At 33.8% G+C, this 17,771-nt stretch overlaps 5 protein-coding genes and 1 long non-coding RNA gene across 9 annotated transcripts; 2 read left to right on the top strand and 4 right to left on the bottom strand.

Moving 5' to 3' along the window:
* The first annotated feature begins 58 nt into the window (after positions 1 to 58).
* On the top strand, positions 59 to 1,475 carry mip40 (Myb-interacting protein 40). Of its 2 annotated transcripts, XM_066401584.1 has the most exons (5): positions 74 to 328; positions 450 to 620; positions 811 to 970; positions 1,133 to 1,281; positions 1,338 to 1,475. In XM_066401584.1, the coding sequence occupies exons 1-5, from the start codon at positions 144 to 146 to the stop codon at positions 1,363 to 1,365; spliced, it is 693 nt and encodes a 230-aa protein (XP_066257681.1). In that variant the 5' UTR covers positions 74 to 143; the 3' UTR covers positions 1,366 to 1,475. The 2 variants fall into 2 exon arrangements, with proteins under 2 accessions (XP_066257689.1, XP_066257681.1); XM_066401592.1 differs by lacking the exon at positions 450 to 620 and having other exon boundaries at positions 59 to 328.
* LOC136416402 (ankyrin repeat domain-containing protein 13D) lies at positions 1,398 to 9,869 on the bottom strand. 3 transcript variants are annotated; one of them, XM_066401555.1, is made up of 12 exons: positions 9,611 to 9,868; positions 8,761 to 8,896; positions 7,754 to 7,826; positions 7,497 to 7,594; positions 7,286 to 7,429; positions 6,401 to 6,578; positions 6,123 to 6,348; positions 5,784 to 6,063; positions 5,556 to 5,723; positions 5,197 to 5,300; positions 4,296 to 4,378; positions 1,398 to 3,459 (listed from the first exon to the last, which is right to left on the bottom strand). In XM_066401555.1, the coding sequence occupies exons 1-12, from the start codon at positions 9,707 to 9,709 to the stop codon at positions 3,264 to 3,266; spliced, it is 1,785 nt and encodes a 594-aa protein (XP_066257652.1). In that variant the 5' UTR covers positions 9,710 to 9,868; the 3' UTR covers positions 1,398 to 3,263. The 3 variants fall into 3 exon arrangements, with proteins under 3 accessions (XP_066257652.1, XP_066257661.1, XP_066257668.1); XM_066401564.1 differs by having other exon boundaries at positions 5,562 to 5,723; XM_066401571.1 differs by lacking the exon at positions 5,197 to 5,300 and having other exon boundaries at positions 9,611 to 9,869.
* A 1,690-nt stretch (positions 9,870 to 11,559) lies between these two features.
* LOC136419434 (uncharacterized) lies at positions 11,560 to 12,335 on the bottom strand. Its single transcript, XM_066405727.1, has 3 exons — positions 12,209 to 12,335; positions 11,821 to 12,153; positions 11,560 to 11,651 (listed from the first exon to the last, which is right to left on the bottom strand). Exons 1-3 carry the CDS (start codon positions 12,253 to 12,255, stop codon positions 11,621 to 11,623), a joined length of 411 nt encoding a protein of 136 aa, XP_066261824.1. The 5' UTR covers positions 12,256 to 12,335; the 3' UTR covers positions 11,560 to 11,620.
* A 990-nt stretch (positions 12,336 to 13,325) lies between these two features.
* On the bottom strand, positions 13,326 to 14,101 carry LOC136419362 (uncharacterized). Its single transcript, XR_010753100.1, has 3 exons — positions 13,975 to 14,101; positions 13,587 to 13,919; positions 13,326 to 13,418 (listed from the first exon to the last, which is right to left on the bottom strand). It is a non-coding gene; the product is annotated as an uncharacterized lncRNA (long non-coding RNA).
* A 1,036-nt stretch (positions 14,102 to 15,137) lies between these two features.
* LOC136417636 (ras-related protein Rab-28-like) lies at positions 15,138 to 16,162 on the bottom strand. The gene is made up of 5 exons (XM_066403418.1): positions 16,044 to 16,162; positions 15,793 to 15,978; positions 15,585 to 15,723; positions 15,430 to 15,533; positions 15,138 to 15,368 (listed from the first exon to the last, which is right to left on the bottom strand). Exons 1-5 carry the CDS (start codon positions 16,116 to 16,118, stop codon positions 15,138 to 15,140), a joined length of 735 nt encoding a protein of 244 aa, XP_066259515.1. The 5' UTR covers positions 16,119 to 16,162.
* LOC136419337 (oxytocin-neurophysin 1-like) lies at positions 15,361 to 17,062 on the top strand. The gene is made up of 3 exons (XM_066405579.1): positions 15,361 to 16,513; positions 16,566 to 16,782; positions 16,831 to 17,062. The coding sequence occupies exons 1-3, from the start codon at positions 16,352 to 16,354 to the stop codon at positions 16,950 to 16,952; spliced, it is 501 nt and encodes a 166-aa protein (XP_066261676.1). The 5' UTR covers positions 15,361 to 16,351; the 3' UTR covers positions 16,953 to 17,062.
* Positions 17,063 to 17,771: the final 709 nt, after the last annotated feature.

Here is a 17,771-nt window from a genome sequence, read left to right as displayed (position 1 = left end):
TCTTATTCTGAATTTCTGAGGTTTTTTGCTTCCTTTTTTCACCGAGCTTTTTTAAATTTCAGAATTTAATAATACCTGAAAAAAACTAGGTATAATCAATATTTATATAAAGTTTAAGTAGTCCCTCATAGTTACATTTTACTATGACGAAAAAACGTAGACTTTCAAGTTCTTTGCCAGTGAAAGTTGAAATCAAGGAGGAAAATGTGGGAAATGAATATTTAATGGCTAAAGGCAGACTGAAAGGGGTACTCAAACAACTTACAGAAAAGTCTTCTGACGATGAGAGCGAATCCTCAGATGAGGGACAAATCAGGAGGAGAAGAGGGTAAAAATCTAAAATATCATTTGGTGTGTGCTTAAAGAACTTAGTATTCGTTTTCTTTTATAACTTGATATTTTCAATTCTACAGTACAATGACGTAGGCAAATATATATTAACATTACAGTGATAGAAAGTCACATAATCAGATAGTGCCCACCCCATATCACCACACCTACGTTATGAAACTATATGATCGAAGTGTAGATTTAGCAAAGTTTGAAGAAGAAACACCATTATACCCACTTTGTAGAGCGTGGATGGAAAATCAGCCAAAGAATCCTCAGAAAGTTATAAAGTAGGTAACCTTTAAAAATTTCCATAAAACCTTTTCATAGGGCGCACATTAACTGCCATTGAGTCCCTAGTTGCATATTGAAAATTATTTCAAAAACCCAAAAGGAATCACGTGAGATTTATAACTGATATTTTTTGGTATGCACAAAAATTTGTAGGCATATTACATAGTCTTATTATATTTATGCTAGACGCAGAACATCATCACCAGAGCCTGAAAATTCTTGGGATGAGTCAGAAGTTGTAGATGTTAGAAGACTTCCCCCTCCTTCCAAAGCCTTTGAAACTAGAATACCTTCACCTTTACCTGAACAGCTTGAACAATCAAAAAACAACATTAACTTGGATTATGTGAGTGCTAACCCTGCACTTGTAAAGTTATAAGTGCCATTAAACACATATTTGGACATTATAATTTTTATAAGAAAGTAATTTCTGAATGTCACTCTCAGATTATCAAAACATTTAATTTTAAGAAGTCATAAAATAAATAGTTTTGATGTTTTTTGGTAGGAAGAATGTCCACCAACTGACAAAAATACCTTGATACGTAATCATTTGCAAAGATGGGTCAAAGTGAAAAAAAAGTGGATTGAAGCATCGGCGAAAAATGAGGAGAGATTTGAAAGTAGCTTTAAGACACTGCAGACAATTTATAATAAGTGAGCACTTCATATTCAAGTTAATTTTGTATAATAAAAATAACTATTATTTTTAGGGCTCAAGAACGCGCAGACGAATCGTGATTGGAATAAGACAAGTATATATCTTTAATAACCATTTCTGAAATAAAATATATTAAGAATAAACAATGTCCTTAGGAATTAAAATATAATAAACCAATAACGTAATGTTACACATTGTTTAGTTTTCTAAAGGAAAATTACCTACTTGAACAGGAAAGACAATTTCTGTGCTAGAGTCCACACAACTTGGCCCCATATAGAAGGAATATTAGATTATAATAACAAATACTAGTAGTATTAATAATAATTAAGTTAACGTTAAATATCACAATAATTTACTAAAGTTATGAAATTGCGCTATGGATTAAGTGTATCATGGGCACTGCAATTAATATAGTAATTTATTAAAAGTTTAATATCCATAGAATGACAATGTTTCCAATATTGCAGAAGCCCCTATTGCCAATTGTTAGCTCAGCTTCAAAAGTGGCTGTCCATGACATCTTCATAGGAGGAAAAGTTTTATGAATAGGTACCACGAGAACGTGAATATTACATCGCATAATAACATACCCGAGGTGACTGAAGATTTTTTAGGGTTTTTAATTTTAGGTAAAAATGTATGTACTGGGTCAGATAAGGTAAATGGTAGGAAATACAATTTTCAGAATCAGGATTCAATTTCGGAACCGAAATTTATAATAATGTTAGGATTGAATCCTGATATTTCGAAATTAAAAGGAAAAGAGTCTAACTATGAATCGATTTTTTTGCATCGGGGGTAATTCTGGACATCATTCATATGTTAATCCTAATCTTCCAAAACTCTAGATAAAACGACAATACACCTCACATTCTTGTTAAATCTCTATTTTTATTCGGCAACTGCTACATTTTTCAATAGAATAATAATTATATTAATAAAAGGAAATTAGGTCATGATAGATAGATGAAAAGTTAATGGCTGTGGAGAACAAAATGGGCTTTTCATCTGAACGACATCTTATTTAACAATGGCAACAACCACCTATGCAATTGTTGGATATCTTTAGCGAATCTGGAATCTTAAGCTGTAAACAATTTATGCGAATATAACTGTTCGTTAAAAACGAATTTTTTTTTAATAACCCAAAATATAATAACCATAATATTGTATATCCAGTTGGTACTCCCGTATATCATAAAATTAATGCCCGGTGGAAAATACCTTTAGAAAACACTCAAATGGAGATAGTAGATAATTAACGAGATGGTTAAGCAATTATAAGAGTTGATATACTGGCAACATTATCTCGAAGATAATTTCTATGGAAATCATGACGCTGGGTAATGTTTTGCAATTATTTCGTAGTTTCTACGGAAACCGTCCTGGTAAAATTACCTGGACCTTTTTCGGCACTAGCGAACAATACAAATTCAAACACTGACAACTTTTCGTAGAAGTTAATTTTCACGGGAACCAAAAAACTTACTAATAATTGCATTTGTTTCATCTCTTCTACGCAAAATTTCCTGGGCAAGTTGCTTAATAGTTGTTTTTATTGAAATAAAAAATATTTAAGTATTGGCAAACTTGTCAGTTACTTTCAGGCGAAATTTTTAAATGATGGTCATACATTGGTTGGTTTCTTTGTTTTCGTGCCAACTTTTCTAGCAGGGGAAATTATCTGCACATCAATAAATTGGCCCTAAACGATTTACGTTACTAATAAAGCAAAATTTGTTATTTTCGTCAAATGTTGTTTAAATTTTTTTCCCATACTTTGAAACAATCTCTAATCTTACCTTCAAATCTAATGCACACCACATGTACGCCAATACAGCACTTATAAATACTAATGATTTTATAACAAAAACAGAAGCAATAAAACTCAACATAAACAATATCTCTCAATATTAGAAAATGACACATTTCTCTACATTCCTCTCAATAAATATTAGCCAGCGATGGTCAGACACTATTTCTCAGTCAAAGATAATTCTAAAGCTTGCTCTAGCAACTTTTCTTCATCAATTCTACTCCGCTCCGCTTTTTCGCACTCCTCCTTTGAAATCATAAGCGCCCGGTGGAGCTCATAGTCGAAGTCTGAAACGGGGCTATTTTGCGCGTCGGAAGGGGGACCTTGGTAGATTTCTAAACTGGCTTGTATTGCTCTACAATGGGAAAATTTTACTATAACATTCGACCTTACAAATAAATTTTATTATGTCAGTCCAGTAGGGGTCAATTATTAGTAAGTAAAACTTTCCCTAAATGCTATTTATTTACGTTAGCGTATCAAAGCAGTTTGTAATAACTCAAAAACTGCTTTCAAAAAATGCATTGCTGTCACAATAATAGCAGACTAATATAAAAAAATTCCTTGTTTTCATAATATGTAAGAGTTGGCGCTCAAAAGCAATCTACGTGACCAAAAGCTTTTAAACCAACCTTAGCAAAATCGAGACAGTTAAATCTACAAAATCTACAGGGTATACTACTATTTTTTTAAAAACTAATATCGAAACTAAAATTTAGCTGTTTCAGGATACAAAAGCATAGACAAAATAATACCACGCTTTACCAAACTTATACTAAACTGATATTATGTTAATGCTATGAGAAAGATAACGTCCCATCTATAGATGTATAAAAAATCAACAACCTGTACATAAGTAAGTTAAGTTAAATCAGTATATTTTCACCTAAGGAACTACTACTGTTTCCTGGGGCATCTCGTACAACAAAGAAATTATAATAAATAGTTAAAAGGAGTTTTTTCCCACACGGCTTTTGGCACAAAGTACAGTCCGTTGAGGAATATGATACATCAAGTTTCTTAAATAAAATAAGAAACACGAATTAACTGAACAAAAAAAAACTGAAATGATTTATGTAAATGCATTATGGAAAAATTACATGTTAAGACGTAGGAAATTCCACGAACGTTAAAAACTAAACTCCCACAATTGGCATAATCTTCTTTTGTTGTTGAAAGTATTTAACTTACCTTTGAAGTTCTTTTTCTTCGTAATTTATTGGAGTTTCTGGTCTGGAAGCCTTTTGTCCTCTTAAAGCTTCCCAAACGTCCACCTTAAACAAACGATAAACTTAGTATATAAATTAATATCAAAACAAAAATACTGTTAGTATAACTTAGATGTTTATAGTCATACTCGTTCTATATTGGCGAGAGCTAAAATTTAAGGGCAAACCATTGAAATGCTCGCTGGTAACCTTACTGGGAGTCCGGTATCCATTGAAACAAAGTAATGGATCAGTCACAAGCTCGAATGTCCAATTTAACGTAAATATTATAGTCCTACCAATCTTGGCGGAATTCCGTTAACTTGGAATTAAAAAAAAATACCAAGAATTAGTAGGAAACAACAAATAAAAACATTGGAAATTGAATCATTTGTTTAAAATCTCTTAAAAACTACGGATATAGTTATTTATGTCACAAGTCCAATAGGTGACTTATGATACTAGGAAACGAGTGCTAAAGCAACACCTACTGGACGCGTATTGGATATTATTTCATATTGTAGCCAATTAATCAGATTCGTTCATGTTCAAGGTCACAACAATGCTTCTTGAAAAGTGACGTTCGCCATATTAATAGGAATATTTATCAATGTCGCTACGTACCAATGTTTCTTGAAGATAGGCGAATATCATATTTCAGAGAAATATCGGTAATACGTAGCGAAACTTGTCAGTGTCAAATGTTTTTGTGATTTATTTTATGGATATTTAACCATTTACATGCAAAAAAAGCGAATATAGCAATGGCTTAACTTTTTAAGGTGAAAATTAGTGCCCAATATGATCAAAAAATTAAAATTAAAAAAAAGCCAAAATTAATATATCGAATTTAGAAAAAAAACCAAAACAGTGAAAGGTCTAACCTCTTCGTTTTCAGTTCCCGATTCAATTAAACTCTGTTGAATTGCGAACTGCAACAGATGATCCTCCTCTTCATTGCTATATTGCCTCCTCACATCTGCGCCCGCTAAAAGAGAAATATTTTACAATCTATGGGCAAATAAATGCCTTATGTCCTAAGAGTGAGAGTGAATGATTTACAAAGCGTTAAGACAACTTAGAAGACATTCCTCTTACATGCTATTTCCTCAAGCAACAAAACGTTCAATATGCGGCCCTGTAATAATTGGGCTTAACTTTACAACTTAATGGAAAAAACGTCAGAAAACGCAGCGAACATAAACCCTTAAAACAAAATAAAAAAGATGGTAGTGCACTTTACCATTACCAATCTTGTTGTAATGCAGCGGACACTGGAATAGTGACTCATCCAAAACGCAGGCAAGTCTATCTTCCTCTTGTAGCGTAGTAACTTTCGGAACCGGATTGTCTAGCGCGAAAATATTGCCAAAGGTTATTCTTGCGTTCAAGACGTGAAAAAGAGGTATTTCTATGAAAAGAAGTCACATTTCGTTGCAAGTTATAGATTCCAACTAACATTTGAACTAACCGATTTTAACTGGAAAACCACTGGGCAGTTGCATTTGTATAAAATCCCGCAATTTGGCGAAATGCGAACTAGATATTGCCATCAAATCGACAATAGGCAGTATTTGTTCTGGCAAAGAAAGGGGATATTCCTCACAGAGCCACAAGTTAGCCTTAAATTTCTGGATTTTAATGTTAATTTCTTTAGGCCGGCCAATATCGCGATCACCAAAATCCATCGATGAATCGAAATACTCTTCCGGAGTAATGTTACAAGGATTGGTGTTATGCGAGTACTCTTCCTAAAAAAAAAATGGGTAACATTTTGGCCTATGCCAGTATTAGAGTTAATTGAACATACCTTTGGGAATTCTGCAGCTGTTTGGGATGCCCCAACTTCGGCAATACCTAGAAAATTTTGAAGCGGCGTTCGGAGGTTTTTACTTCGAGCCTTGTCATGTTCAGTCAAATGTTCAGATCGCGTTTTGGTGACTAATTCTACGTTTGAAGCACTAAATACTTTACAGTCATACCCATTAACCACTTCGTTCTTGTCCGAACGCCAACCCCAAATGCCTGCCTTGTTTCTGAAGAGAGTACGCAATGAAAACGGGAAAGGTTGAATAGGGAACTTCTCACCTTTCAAAACTAATTTTTTCGGTATCTATGTAAGTAGTGACTATAGGATTGGTAAGACGTTGTGATACAGTCTCTTCGTTTGGCAGCAAAATTCCTAACGTCTCGTCGGTCGTTTTCAACTCCTCGAAATAGGCCTGTTCTAAATCGTGGTCCACTTCCATCATAGTAGCACCACCATCTACGTATTATAGATACAAGTTATCAGTTAATATGATAAAATTAGTTATTAATTAAATACAACAAATTAGCAATACATTTCACTAGCTATTGGGTGATTCCTAATTTTTCACCATCAATTTGGCGTGCTAAATTGAAAAAGGATGTTTTAAAATTCACTCGTAAAGACGATAGTTTGGTTCTATATGCACCGAGGATCAAATTCGATACTAACCTTTGAAATTTCGAAATCCATAAGAAATAATAGATCGGTTAAATCGTTACAAAGTTAAGCAATGCACCACTCAACAGAGTGTTCTTTTGAGAATTAGAAAATTCTTAACTTTTGAAATCGTATTACGACCATTGAAGCAAATTGTGTTTGAGCCAACACAAACTGTTTCAGATTTGACGATTATTCCAGTATTTATTTATCATTCAAATAAAGGTATACAACTGGGTCTCAATAAATAATCTAGCTTTGTATACGGGGGTTACATACTTTAAAGTTAATTTACCCTTTGGATCGTTTAGGCGATAGACATAACTCCGAGATCCCTTAATCTGAGGGCAAAATTCCAGACAATCTTGAAATGAAATTTAAACATTTTAAAACAACCCAATGTGTACTTCAAGAATAAATTTCATGAAAACTATGTTGCATAATAGTTGTTGTGGCTGATTCAAACAGTTAACATTATTCTCGAATGGAATTACAGATTCACTTACTTTGACCTTGGAAGATATAGCTTCGATTCCCTCTTTGCCATCTGGTATGATCAAATCCCAACAACGTCGTATCTATTCTGACACTAGATCCTTGTTTATATACCTTGTAAGTATCACTGGGGCACATCCTTGATACCAACGGCACTAAACATAAAAACAGGATTGTCAGAATCGTCCATCTATTTATAGCAAGTTTGTTTGAGTGAATTACCCCAACTCGTAAATTCCCATTTCATTTCCACGTAAAAATCAGGAGCCTCTTTCAATTTTTGTAACAGATCTGGTATACCTGCCATGCGACTAGTATATCTAAAATAAATTATATTTGACGCAAAAATTTCTCGCATAAATATAACAATAATTATAAAAATTATTCTCTACATAACATTCATACCAATTGCTTTGTATTTAAAAGAGCATATTCTTAATAACAAAAGCGTCAATAGGAAGCAAACATTATAAAATTACCTTTGTAAGTCACGCCTTTCAAGAACAATATGTAATAACTCTGGATCACCAGTGGCAACAGCCTCTTGCACAACTAGAATTAAATTATGGAACATTAAACATCAGATTGAGAATTCAAAAAAGTTTGAATCTGGTTATTTTTTGTTGGAATATTTTCATAAACATGGAATTATGGAAAAAATTAACATTCTGGTTACTTAATGAATAATTCGTGATTTCTAAAGACATATGAATGATATGAGTATTAATTCATAATAAAACTGGCAGTATTATAGTTCCTGTTCCATTAAAACACAAAAAAGTAAAATAAAATTTTCTACAATAAATATCTTACTGTGGAAAAATGAATTTTTAGTAAATTGTTTTAATAAATAGGTAATTAAAATTCTTGTAATTCAGTATAATTTTACTAATTAATTAAAACAACAAACTTCGCAAGATGTAATATAAGAATTTGCTAAACCATAATCTATATTCACACATACAACATGGTGAGTGTATTTAACGTACCCTCTAATTTGTTTACAAGACAGATGTGAATTATGATTAAATACTAATCTAGGACCATAAATTTATAAAAAAATTAATTGATAATTACATATCATATACTTAATTATGAATATATTTATGTTAGAATATTTGCCCAAAATTCCTTTTAGGTGACAATCAATATAGATGTCAATGAAGAAAAGCTATCTAAGCAGGATCCTAAACATCTAGAAATTTAAATTTGGAGGTAACTTTATTTCCATTTTCTATAAGGAAAATCACAAACAAATTATACAAAATAGCATTTGCCCAATATACATATATATAATTTAATTTTTATATACAAAGAAGGCAAATGAACACATTTGGAGTTTCAAATTGTGCAATACATATATCTGTACCGAGTTAACAAAATGAACTGTTACCAAATCAAAACTTAAGGAGAATCAATTGAATTTAGTATTTTCCCTTGTCTATATTAAACCACATATTTAACATTTTCTAAAATCCAAACTTACCATTCCATCCATTCTTATTCTCACAATTTACATTGGCCTCATGATTCAATAAACTTCTAGTTGACTCTAAATGGCCGAGAGTTACAGCTAACATTAGTGCTGTACGACCTCTACTGTCCACTTTTTCTTTATCATACTGAAATTAAAGGTGCACTGTTTATTTATTATGTTTTGCTTATGGAAAATAGTTGATAATTAAATACAACTAATAACTTTCACATGTAATGTTTAAATTTTGTGAGTATTTACATCTGACATTAAGGATGTATTGTAATACTATAAGAAACACGTTTCAGCGTTTTTTCCCATGAAAATATTGTCAGGAGAGCAATGTTACCACTTTTATTTTCTCAAAGAGCAAAATTAAAATGTTTTCTACAATTTGGGGTGCCTACTCCTGGTGATTGTAAAAAAATAGCCCAAAGAATAATGTACATAGCCAAGTACACAGGTCTCAAAAATTGCAGTATTGACATTGCTACTGGGTAATAGAACCAATCGTAAAGGGGTATCGCAGTGGGACCAAACAGTGGTTTTAAAAAAATTTAGACATTGAAGAGCATCAAATAAAAATTTTACCACAGAGTTCTGCAATAAAAGAAAATGTAGAGGCAATGTCATATTTCAGCAGTGGTGTACACTATCCACCTTTATTAAACTCCCCTTGGACAGAGACGTAACGTGACTGGTAAGTTTAAATTTAAAGAAGATATGTAAGATAGAAATTTTCCTACTGCTTAGGATTGGGTTGTTATATTGAGGAATTATGAATTAGGCTTTATTTTAGCTATACTATTAAATAGACAAATTCACAACCTAATATAACAAGAATTTAGAGGTGGTTCCTTACATTTTGTTCGTTCAAAACTTTTTCCAAAAGTTTGTAATCATTATTCCATACAAGCCAATGTAAAGGGTACTCTGCCTTAATATATTCTTCAGAAACCATATTTCCCTGCTTGCCAAGTATTGTGCAGTACTATGGTAAATAAAGATCAAATCATAATTTGATTTTTCTTTGGAAAATGACTAAAATTTTCTAGGAAAAACCTTTTAAGTGCACCACTCACTATCTTACCGCAGCCATTTGTTTTAATTAATTGTCTTTGTCAACTTCTGTTCGTTTGTGATATTTTGACGTACGACGTTAACACGACAGGGCGTCCAACCTAGTCATATCACATTACTAGGATTTTTTCTCTTTTCAGTTTTTCACTTTTCATCATAGAGCTGCACTGCCGTTATTTATGCAGACTGTAGTCCCTTTAGATGCAAGTATTTTTATTGCACATCTTCAATATCATACGTTAGTAAAATTTGAAGATTCCCATATAATTTCATCCCTTGCTATAAAAAGAAGGCATTTTCGACATGTATTAACGCTAACTATATACATATCTAGCGTGTATGTGCCAGAAGATCATGACTCGATTAACAATTACAATAAACAATTTTTGTCACGTTGTAATTCCTCCGTTGTTTGATTATCACAAAAGTAAAGCTTTTTTTGTTTGTATCGACGATATTATCATTTCTTTGCCGAGATCCTTATTGTTAACAAGAAAAGTATATTGTAGGAATCTGACGTAGTACATATGTATGTCAGAAGTTCCCTAACTCGTAGAGAAACAAAAACACAAGTTTAGGCGGTACTTCTTTATTTCTCTAGAATCGGGAATCGAATGAATCCCTTTTTGATGCGTGAGAGTCACCCCAGGTGCATCTGCTTTTCTTCCAAAAGCCTGTCACCATACTTCCCACACTTACATCCCTTAATCATCTTATTCGCACCTCCATATGTTTTTAGGCGAGATGATAAACAGACCTTTATCTTTTACCACGAATGATCTATTCTGACTAGTACAAGTTTAGTCCATTTCTAATTTACAATGGGGCACCAGTAGGTGCCTGTGACATTCCGCACATGTCCAAGGATAGGTTACAATATTATGGGACAACATGTTTTTTGCATTTACATTGAATAGGTTGATAAGTAACCCCATATGGCTTTCTTTATGAAAGCTCACATGTACATATTTGAGTGATGGTTGCTTATTATTTAGCCGTATAAAAAAAATATATGTAAAGTGAATTATTAAATCGAAAATTATAATTGTAATATTCATCAAAAAACGCGGTTTCTTTTCGTATTTAATTCTTACAATTACATATTTGAAAACTATTTACTAAGTATCTTGCCGTGGAATTCCAATTCCTTCTCCACTTCATCCACTCAGAAACCGCGCGAGGAGCCGAAGTACGGATCCCTCAGCTGGGGTACGATAGCCGCATCTGCACAGAAAAGTCAAGGGCTGCGGGAATCATTGGGTTCTCCTTAAAAGTGAAGGGAAAGCTTCGTTTATGGGATAAATTGTGCCTTTTAGACAAAATGGTGAACGGAATTTATTCATTAACACTGTGGAGTCGAGGAAACTAGGAGGAGGAGGAAAGTGCTAAAGTTGATAGATTCTAGAGGGAGTTGTACAGAACTCGGCCACGAATAAATTCCAAGATTTATCAAACGGATCTTTTTTTCCACAATCCTGGGGGAACGTAGCTGAACTCTAGAATAGCCAGTGCGAAAATCTCGAGGTTCTTTAGTGGGTAGGGGCAGTAGGCGAATGCAACACCATCCAGCTGGCGGGACAACAGGCAGCATGACATTCAAAGATTTTTCCCCGATAAAAAAAAAACTTCATTCACTCACTTCCCCACGATTAGGAGGGCCCCTTCAGCACACAACACTTTTTTAAGGATTCCCCCCGGTTTTTTTAAGGTGGTTTTAAAAAAATTCAAATTTCAATTTTCAAAATAATTTTATACTTTACAAAATATAATTTTTATGCTTTACAAATTCAATTTACGAATCCTCCGAGTTTCCCGAGTCACTGCTGTAAAAAAAAAAAAATAAAAAATTATTTTATTTTTAAAAAACCGAGTGCGCAAGTGAACAATAACCTCTTACTCATAAAACATTTCATAAATTCATTTGCTTGCACAATTCATATTTTTCTTTCTGGACACTTGTAAAAAATAAATAACTGTTGATGAGGATTTTACCTTTCAATCGTGATGGATTCAACGAAATCGTTTTTTGCTGCCTCGGTGCCGAATATGAACTTAACTTCATCTCCTCCTTCCAGTCGCAACAAGAATGAGTTTCTCGTTGGACTTGTGGTCATCTCGATATCAGAAAACATTATATGATGTCTTTTTTCAAAAGTCCCCAGGACGTGCACGTACTCTACATGGATTACTCGTGCTGTTTTGGAGACGTAAACGTTGGCTTCTTGTTGTGTTGGGCCGATCTCATTTTCATCGTTTCTGCTAACTGCTATGGAAACATTTTCCCATAACAGCATATCCTTATAAGCCATTTTTTTTTTATGTGTTCTACAAATAAAGAATATTATTACCTCGATGCACTGCTTGGTCTCCAGGTACCTACCGAAACGTGCGATTTAATCTTCGAAGTAAATTCTTTGATAAGGCCATAACGAGCAGAATTCACAAAAAACACCACAGCGAAAACAAACGACCACGCGTGTAAATAAACCAGAAGACTGGTCCAGCTATTGCGCAGTGAATTGACACTTAGGCGAGCTACAAGAGTGCGTTGTTGGTTGCAGGCATATCAGCAAGTTTCTAAGACTGAATTCACTAAAACAGACTCTTTCTATTGGATAATCAAATATAATTCATTTTACATATTTTATATTATAATAACTACATATTTCATAGAATCAAATTGTTCATATTCAATTTTACATGCTGCTTTAAAAACCATATTGTACATATGTACATATTTGAGTGATGGTTGCTTATTATTTAGCCGCATAAAAAAAATATATGTAAAGTGAATTATTAAATCGAAAATTATAACTGTAATATTCATCAAAAAACGCGGTTTCTTTTCGTATTTAATTCTTACAATTACATATTTGAAAACTATTTACTAAGTATCTTGCCGTGGAATTCCAATTCCTTCTCCACTTCATCCACTCAGAAACCGCGCGAGGAGCCGAAGTACGGATCCCTCAGCTGGGGTACGATAGCCGCATCTGCACAGAAAAGTCAAGGGCTGCGGGAATCATTGGGTTCTCCTTAAAAGTGAAGGGAAAGCTTCGTTTATGGGATAAATTGTGCCTTTTAGACAAAATGGTGAACGGAATTTATTCATTAACACTGTGGAGTCGAGGAAACTAGCAGGAGGAGGAAAGTGCTAAAGTTGATAGATTCTAGAGGGAGTTGTACAGAACTCGGCCACGAATAACTTCCAAGATTTATCAAACGGGTCTTTTTTTCCACAATCCTGGGGGAACGTAGCTGAACTCTAGGATAGCCAGTGTGAAAATCTCGAGGTTCTTTAGTGAGTAGGGGCAGTAGGCGAACGCAACACTATCCAGCTGGCGGGACAACAGGCAGCATGACATTCAAAGATTTTTCCCCGATAAAAAAAAACTTCATCCACTCACTTCCCCAAGATTAGGAGGGCCCCTTCAGCACACAATACTTTTTTAAGGATTCTCCCCGGTTTTTTTAAGGTGGTTTTAAAAAAATTCAAATTTCAATTTTCAAAATAATTTTATAATTTACAAAATATAATTTTATGCTTTACAAATTCAATTTACGAATCCTCCGAGTTACCCGAGTCACTGCTGTAAAAAAAAACAATAAAAAATTATTTTATTTTAAAAAAACCGAGTGCGCAAGTGAACAATAACCTCTTACTCATAAAACATTTCATAAATTCATTTGCTTGCACAATTCATATTTTTCTTTCTGGACACTTGTAAAAAATAAATAACTGTTGATGAGGATTTTACCTTTCAATCGTGATGGATTCAACGAAATCGTTTTTTGCTGCCTCGGTGCCGAATATGAACTTAACTTCATCTCCTCCTTCCAGTCGCAACAAGAATGAGTTTCTCGTTGGACTTGTGGTCATCTCGATATTAGAAAACATTATATAACGTGTTTTTTCAAAAGTCCCCAGGACGTGCACGTACTCTACATGGATTACTCGTGCTGTTTTGGAGACGTAAACGTTGGCTTCTTGTTGTGTTGGGCCGATCTCATTTTCATCGTTTCTGCTAACTGCTATGGAAACATTTTCCCATAACAGCATATCCTTATAAGCCATTTTTTTTTTATGTGTTCTACAAATAAAGAATATTATTACCTCGATGCACTGCTTGGTCTCCAGGTACCTACCGAAACGTGCGATTTAATCTTCGAAGTAAATTCTTTGATAAGGCCATAACGAGCAGAATTCACAAAAAACACCACAGCGAAAACAAACGACCACGCGTGTAAATAAACCAGAAGACTGGTCCAGCTATTGCGCAGTGAATTGACACTTAGGCGAACTACAAGAGTGCGTTGTTGGTTGCAGGCATATCAGCAAGTTTCTAAGACTGAATTCACTAAAACAGACTCTTTCTATTGGATAATCAAATATAATTCATTTTACATATTTTATATTATAATAACTACATATTTCATAGAATCAAATTGTTCATATTCAATTTTACATGCTGCTTTAAAAACCATATTGTACATATGTATGTCAGAAGTTCCCTAACTCGTAGAGAAACAAAAACACAAGTTTAGGCGGTACTTCTTTATTTCTCTAGAATCGGGAATCGAATGAATCCCTTTTTGATGCGTGAGAGTCACCCCAGGTGCATCTGCTTTTCTTCCAAAAGCCTGTCACCATACCTTCCACATTCTTCCCACGCTTACATCCCTTAATCATCTTATTCGCACCTCCATATGTTTTTAGGCGAGATGATAAACAGGCCTTTATCTTTACCACGAATGATCTATTTTGACTAGTACAAGTTTTGTCCATTTCTAATTTACAATGGGGCGCCAGTAGGTGCTTATGACATTCCGCACATGTCCAACGATAAGTTACAATATTATGGGACAACATGTTTTTTGCATTTATATTAAATAAGTTGATAAGTAACCCCATATGGCTTTCTTTATGAAAGCTCACATGTATGTATATTCAATATTCCACGAATCGTCCAGCTGAATGTTTTGATAACATTTAAGAAAAATTGTCATAAATTTAGGGAAGAAGCTTAAAAAATATTCCTAATATGTGACGATTGAGAAAAAAATAAGTTTACGTCACATTTCATCTTAAATTATTTTGGCCAAATTTTAGCGAAACTTAATTAATCAGACAATTACAATTGATAAAATGACCGTCGACCTGCAATCGTGATTTTAAGAATTTAGTTTCACCTGTTAGTTTAATTAATGTTTATTGGGAAGAATTGAAAATGGACAATGTCTACATACATATGTATATGTAGATATTAACAGATATTAGAAAATTAGACTAAAAGAAATTAAATGCTATCTTATTGTATAGCACAAGTTTGGCTTAAGCTTGAACCTCTCGATTTCAAAGCAGTTTTCTTCATATTTTGGTCTTTAGCTTTTTTTGACGAAAATTTTCGCCTATACTGAACTGTAGGCGGAGTATAAGGAATAATTTCTGCCTCTAGTATGGGATTCTGCTTGTCCATATCTAAACTATTCAGACGTAGATTTAAATATCTGGCTACCATGTCTGCGAAAGAAAAATTGACCTAGAAAACCATAATATAAACAAATTTAACTTCCATATAGACGTCATAACAGGAACAGTACATTTTCTCCAGTTTTGGCCGACATCACGTAGCTATACAACTTATTTTCGTGAGCAAAATGTTTCGCCTCATCAGGCCTTATCATTTTTTTATGTTCCAAATCACCTAAAAACATACTTATTTTTTTGAATTAGTTGAAAAAATACGACATCTTACACTTATTTCCAACTATTACAATAGAAACATGTCTATTTTCATCGTCACTGTACCGCAGGATTTGATCTATCTTTGTCAGCCAAGCAGTTAGTGAATCAAAGCTTTCCTTATTAGTCAAATCATAAAGCAGAATAACTATCTAAAAAATATTTCACAAAAAGGAATATTATTTTTCAGAATTTCCTTAATATTATTTGTGGATATCTACGTTTGCTTTGAACAAATAAGTTCCTAACATGTGACCGGTACATTCTGACCCGCTAACGTCGGTAATCCGAACAATTATGTTTTTATTTCTGGCGAGTGAAATCCTTTTAACGTAGAAATCGGCTCCGATTGTGGGCACATAGATCCTTGAAAATTCATCGTGGCAATATTTTTTTACCAGATTTGTCTGAAAGTCAAAACTTAAAAGTTGCACTCAAATTAACAGACCGAAGCTGGAGCAATTACGGATACCTTTCCAACGTTTTGCTCGCCCAAAACTACCAATTTTAAATGTCTTTCTTTAGAATCCTCTTCAGAGTCCGACATTATTATCCTTAAAAACCCAGGATATTGAGATTCCGCAGAGGTTGTCTGGGTGCGATCATTAGCATATCAAGAGCATTTCCTATTGTATCTAAATCTAAAAGCCATGTAAAGATTTAAATATGTATGAAATCGTGTAAAATTTGAAAATATAGTAGGCGACAATTGCAAAGTATATAAGATCATGGAACGATGCAATACACATCACTTCCTGAAGTTCTAGCGAACAAGCAACAATGTCCAGCTCCCTAAAAGTACTCAGAATCATCATAACAGTCTTAACTTATTTAGTATTGATTAATAGCGTTTATGTGTCTGGATGTTTGATAACCAACTGTCCCAGAGGAGGCAAGAGATCCGGTAAATTTGGAGCTATGGAGAACTCCAACATAAAACAAGTATGTGATTCAAAGACTCGATATTTATTTAGCTAATTTTATCATCTGATAGATACATCAATGTATATCTTGTGGACCTGGTGGAGCAGGTCAGTGTTTTGGACCGAAAATTTGCTGTGGGCCTTTCGGATGTCTCCTGGGAACTCCAGAGACCATTCGATGCCAACGTGACGGAATGTTCCAAGAATTGGAGCCCTGTATAGCAGGAACGGCAAATTGCAGGAAGAGTACTGGGAGATGTGCTACGGATGGAATGTGTTGCAGTCAAGGTATAAAATCTATGATAATTTCATTGTGGAAAGAGTGTGATTTTACAGATTCCTGTCATGTGGATAGGGAGTGTTTATCGGAAGATAAAAAATTGCTTAGAACGGGCCTGTCTCCGATAGAGCTGTTCAACATTTTGAGTTATCAATCCGAAGCTTTGATTGAAAAATGAGAAGTTAGAGCACTAGGGCTGTGGATCTTCGATATTTTAATTAAAACATTTTAGAAACACAAATGTAAAATAACGAAAAATAAACTAAGGGCAATTAAGATTTCAATGTATACCTCTGCAGGCAAATTTTCAACAGGTTTTTGATCACCACTATTTATCTACATATCACATATGACTAACACAATTTTCGGAATTATTATTAACTCTGAACGTCCGTTTTATATAATAAATAAAATAATTGTCCGTGCAACTTAGAGTGAATGCTACAGGGTTGTAACAGAAGAACTAATGGTTAGATATGGTCCAGTCGAACTATCCGATAAAAGTGTCAAGGCGATGAAATATGAAACAATACAAACATTTACGGTGATTAAGTTCACGTGAATGAAACGAAAATTACTCTGCATTATTAAAATAGATAATCAAGGGAAAAAACGAGGGAGCCTCATAAAGATTCTAGATGAAAGAAAAAGTAATAATTAAAAGATACGTTTAGTCTTTTAGTCTGTTCGTAGATATTAGGAACAGAAGATTAATAATATTTCATTTTTATCCCAGAATTTCTATTTGTCGTTCTTTTCACCAAATCAAAAGTAGGGCTGGTATTAGTAAGTTTAATAAGTAAAATTTTGCAAGAATTTAGTGTTTGCGATTCCAACTCATTGTTAACCCTAATGTTATTGGTAAAAACCGGATCTTAAGCACATGCGCCATCCGTCATTTTTCATTGCAGCTATTTCAAATATACAGAGTGTTCCAAATAAAATAAGTTCCATGGGGATTATGGAAGCGGTAAGAGATACAAGGTGACTCAAATTA

The sequence above is a fragment of the Euwallacea similis genome, chromosome 2 (assembly GCF_039881205.1).
Source record: "Euwallacea similis isolate ESF13 chromosome 2, ESF131.1, whole genome shotgun sequence".
NCBI lineage: Eukaryota > Metazoa > Arthropoda > Insecta > Coleoptera > Curculionidae > Euwallacea > Euwallacea similis.
Note: the sequence above shows the minus strand (reverse complement) of the source record. Positions and strands in the feature narration are given on the sequence as shown.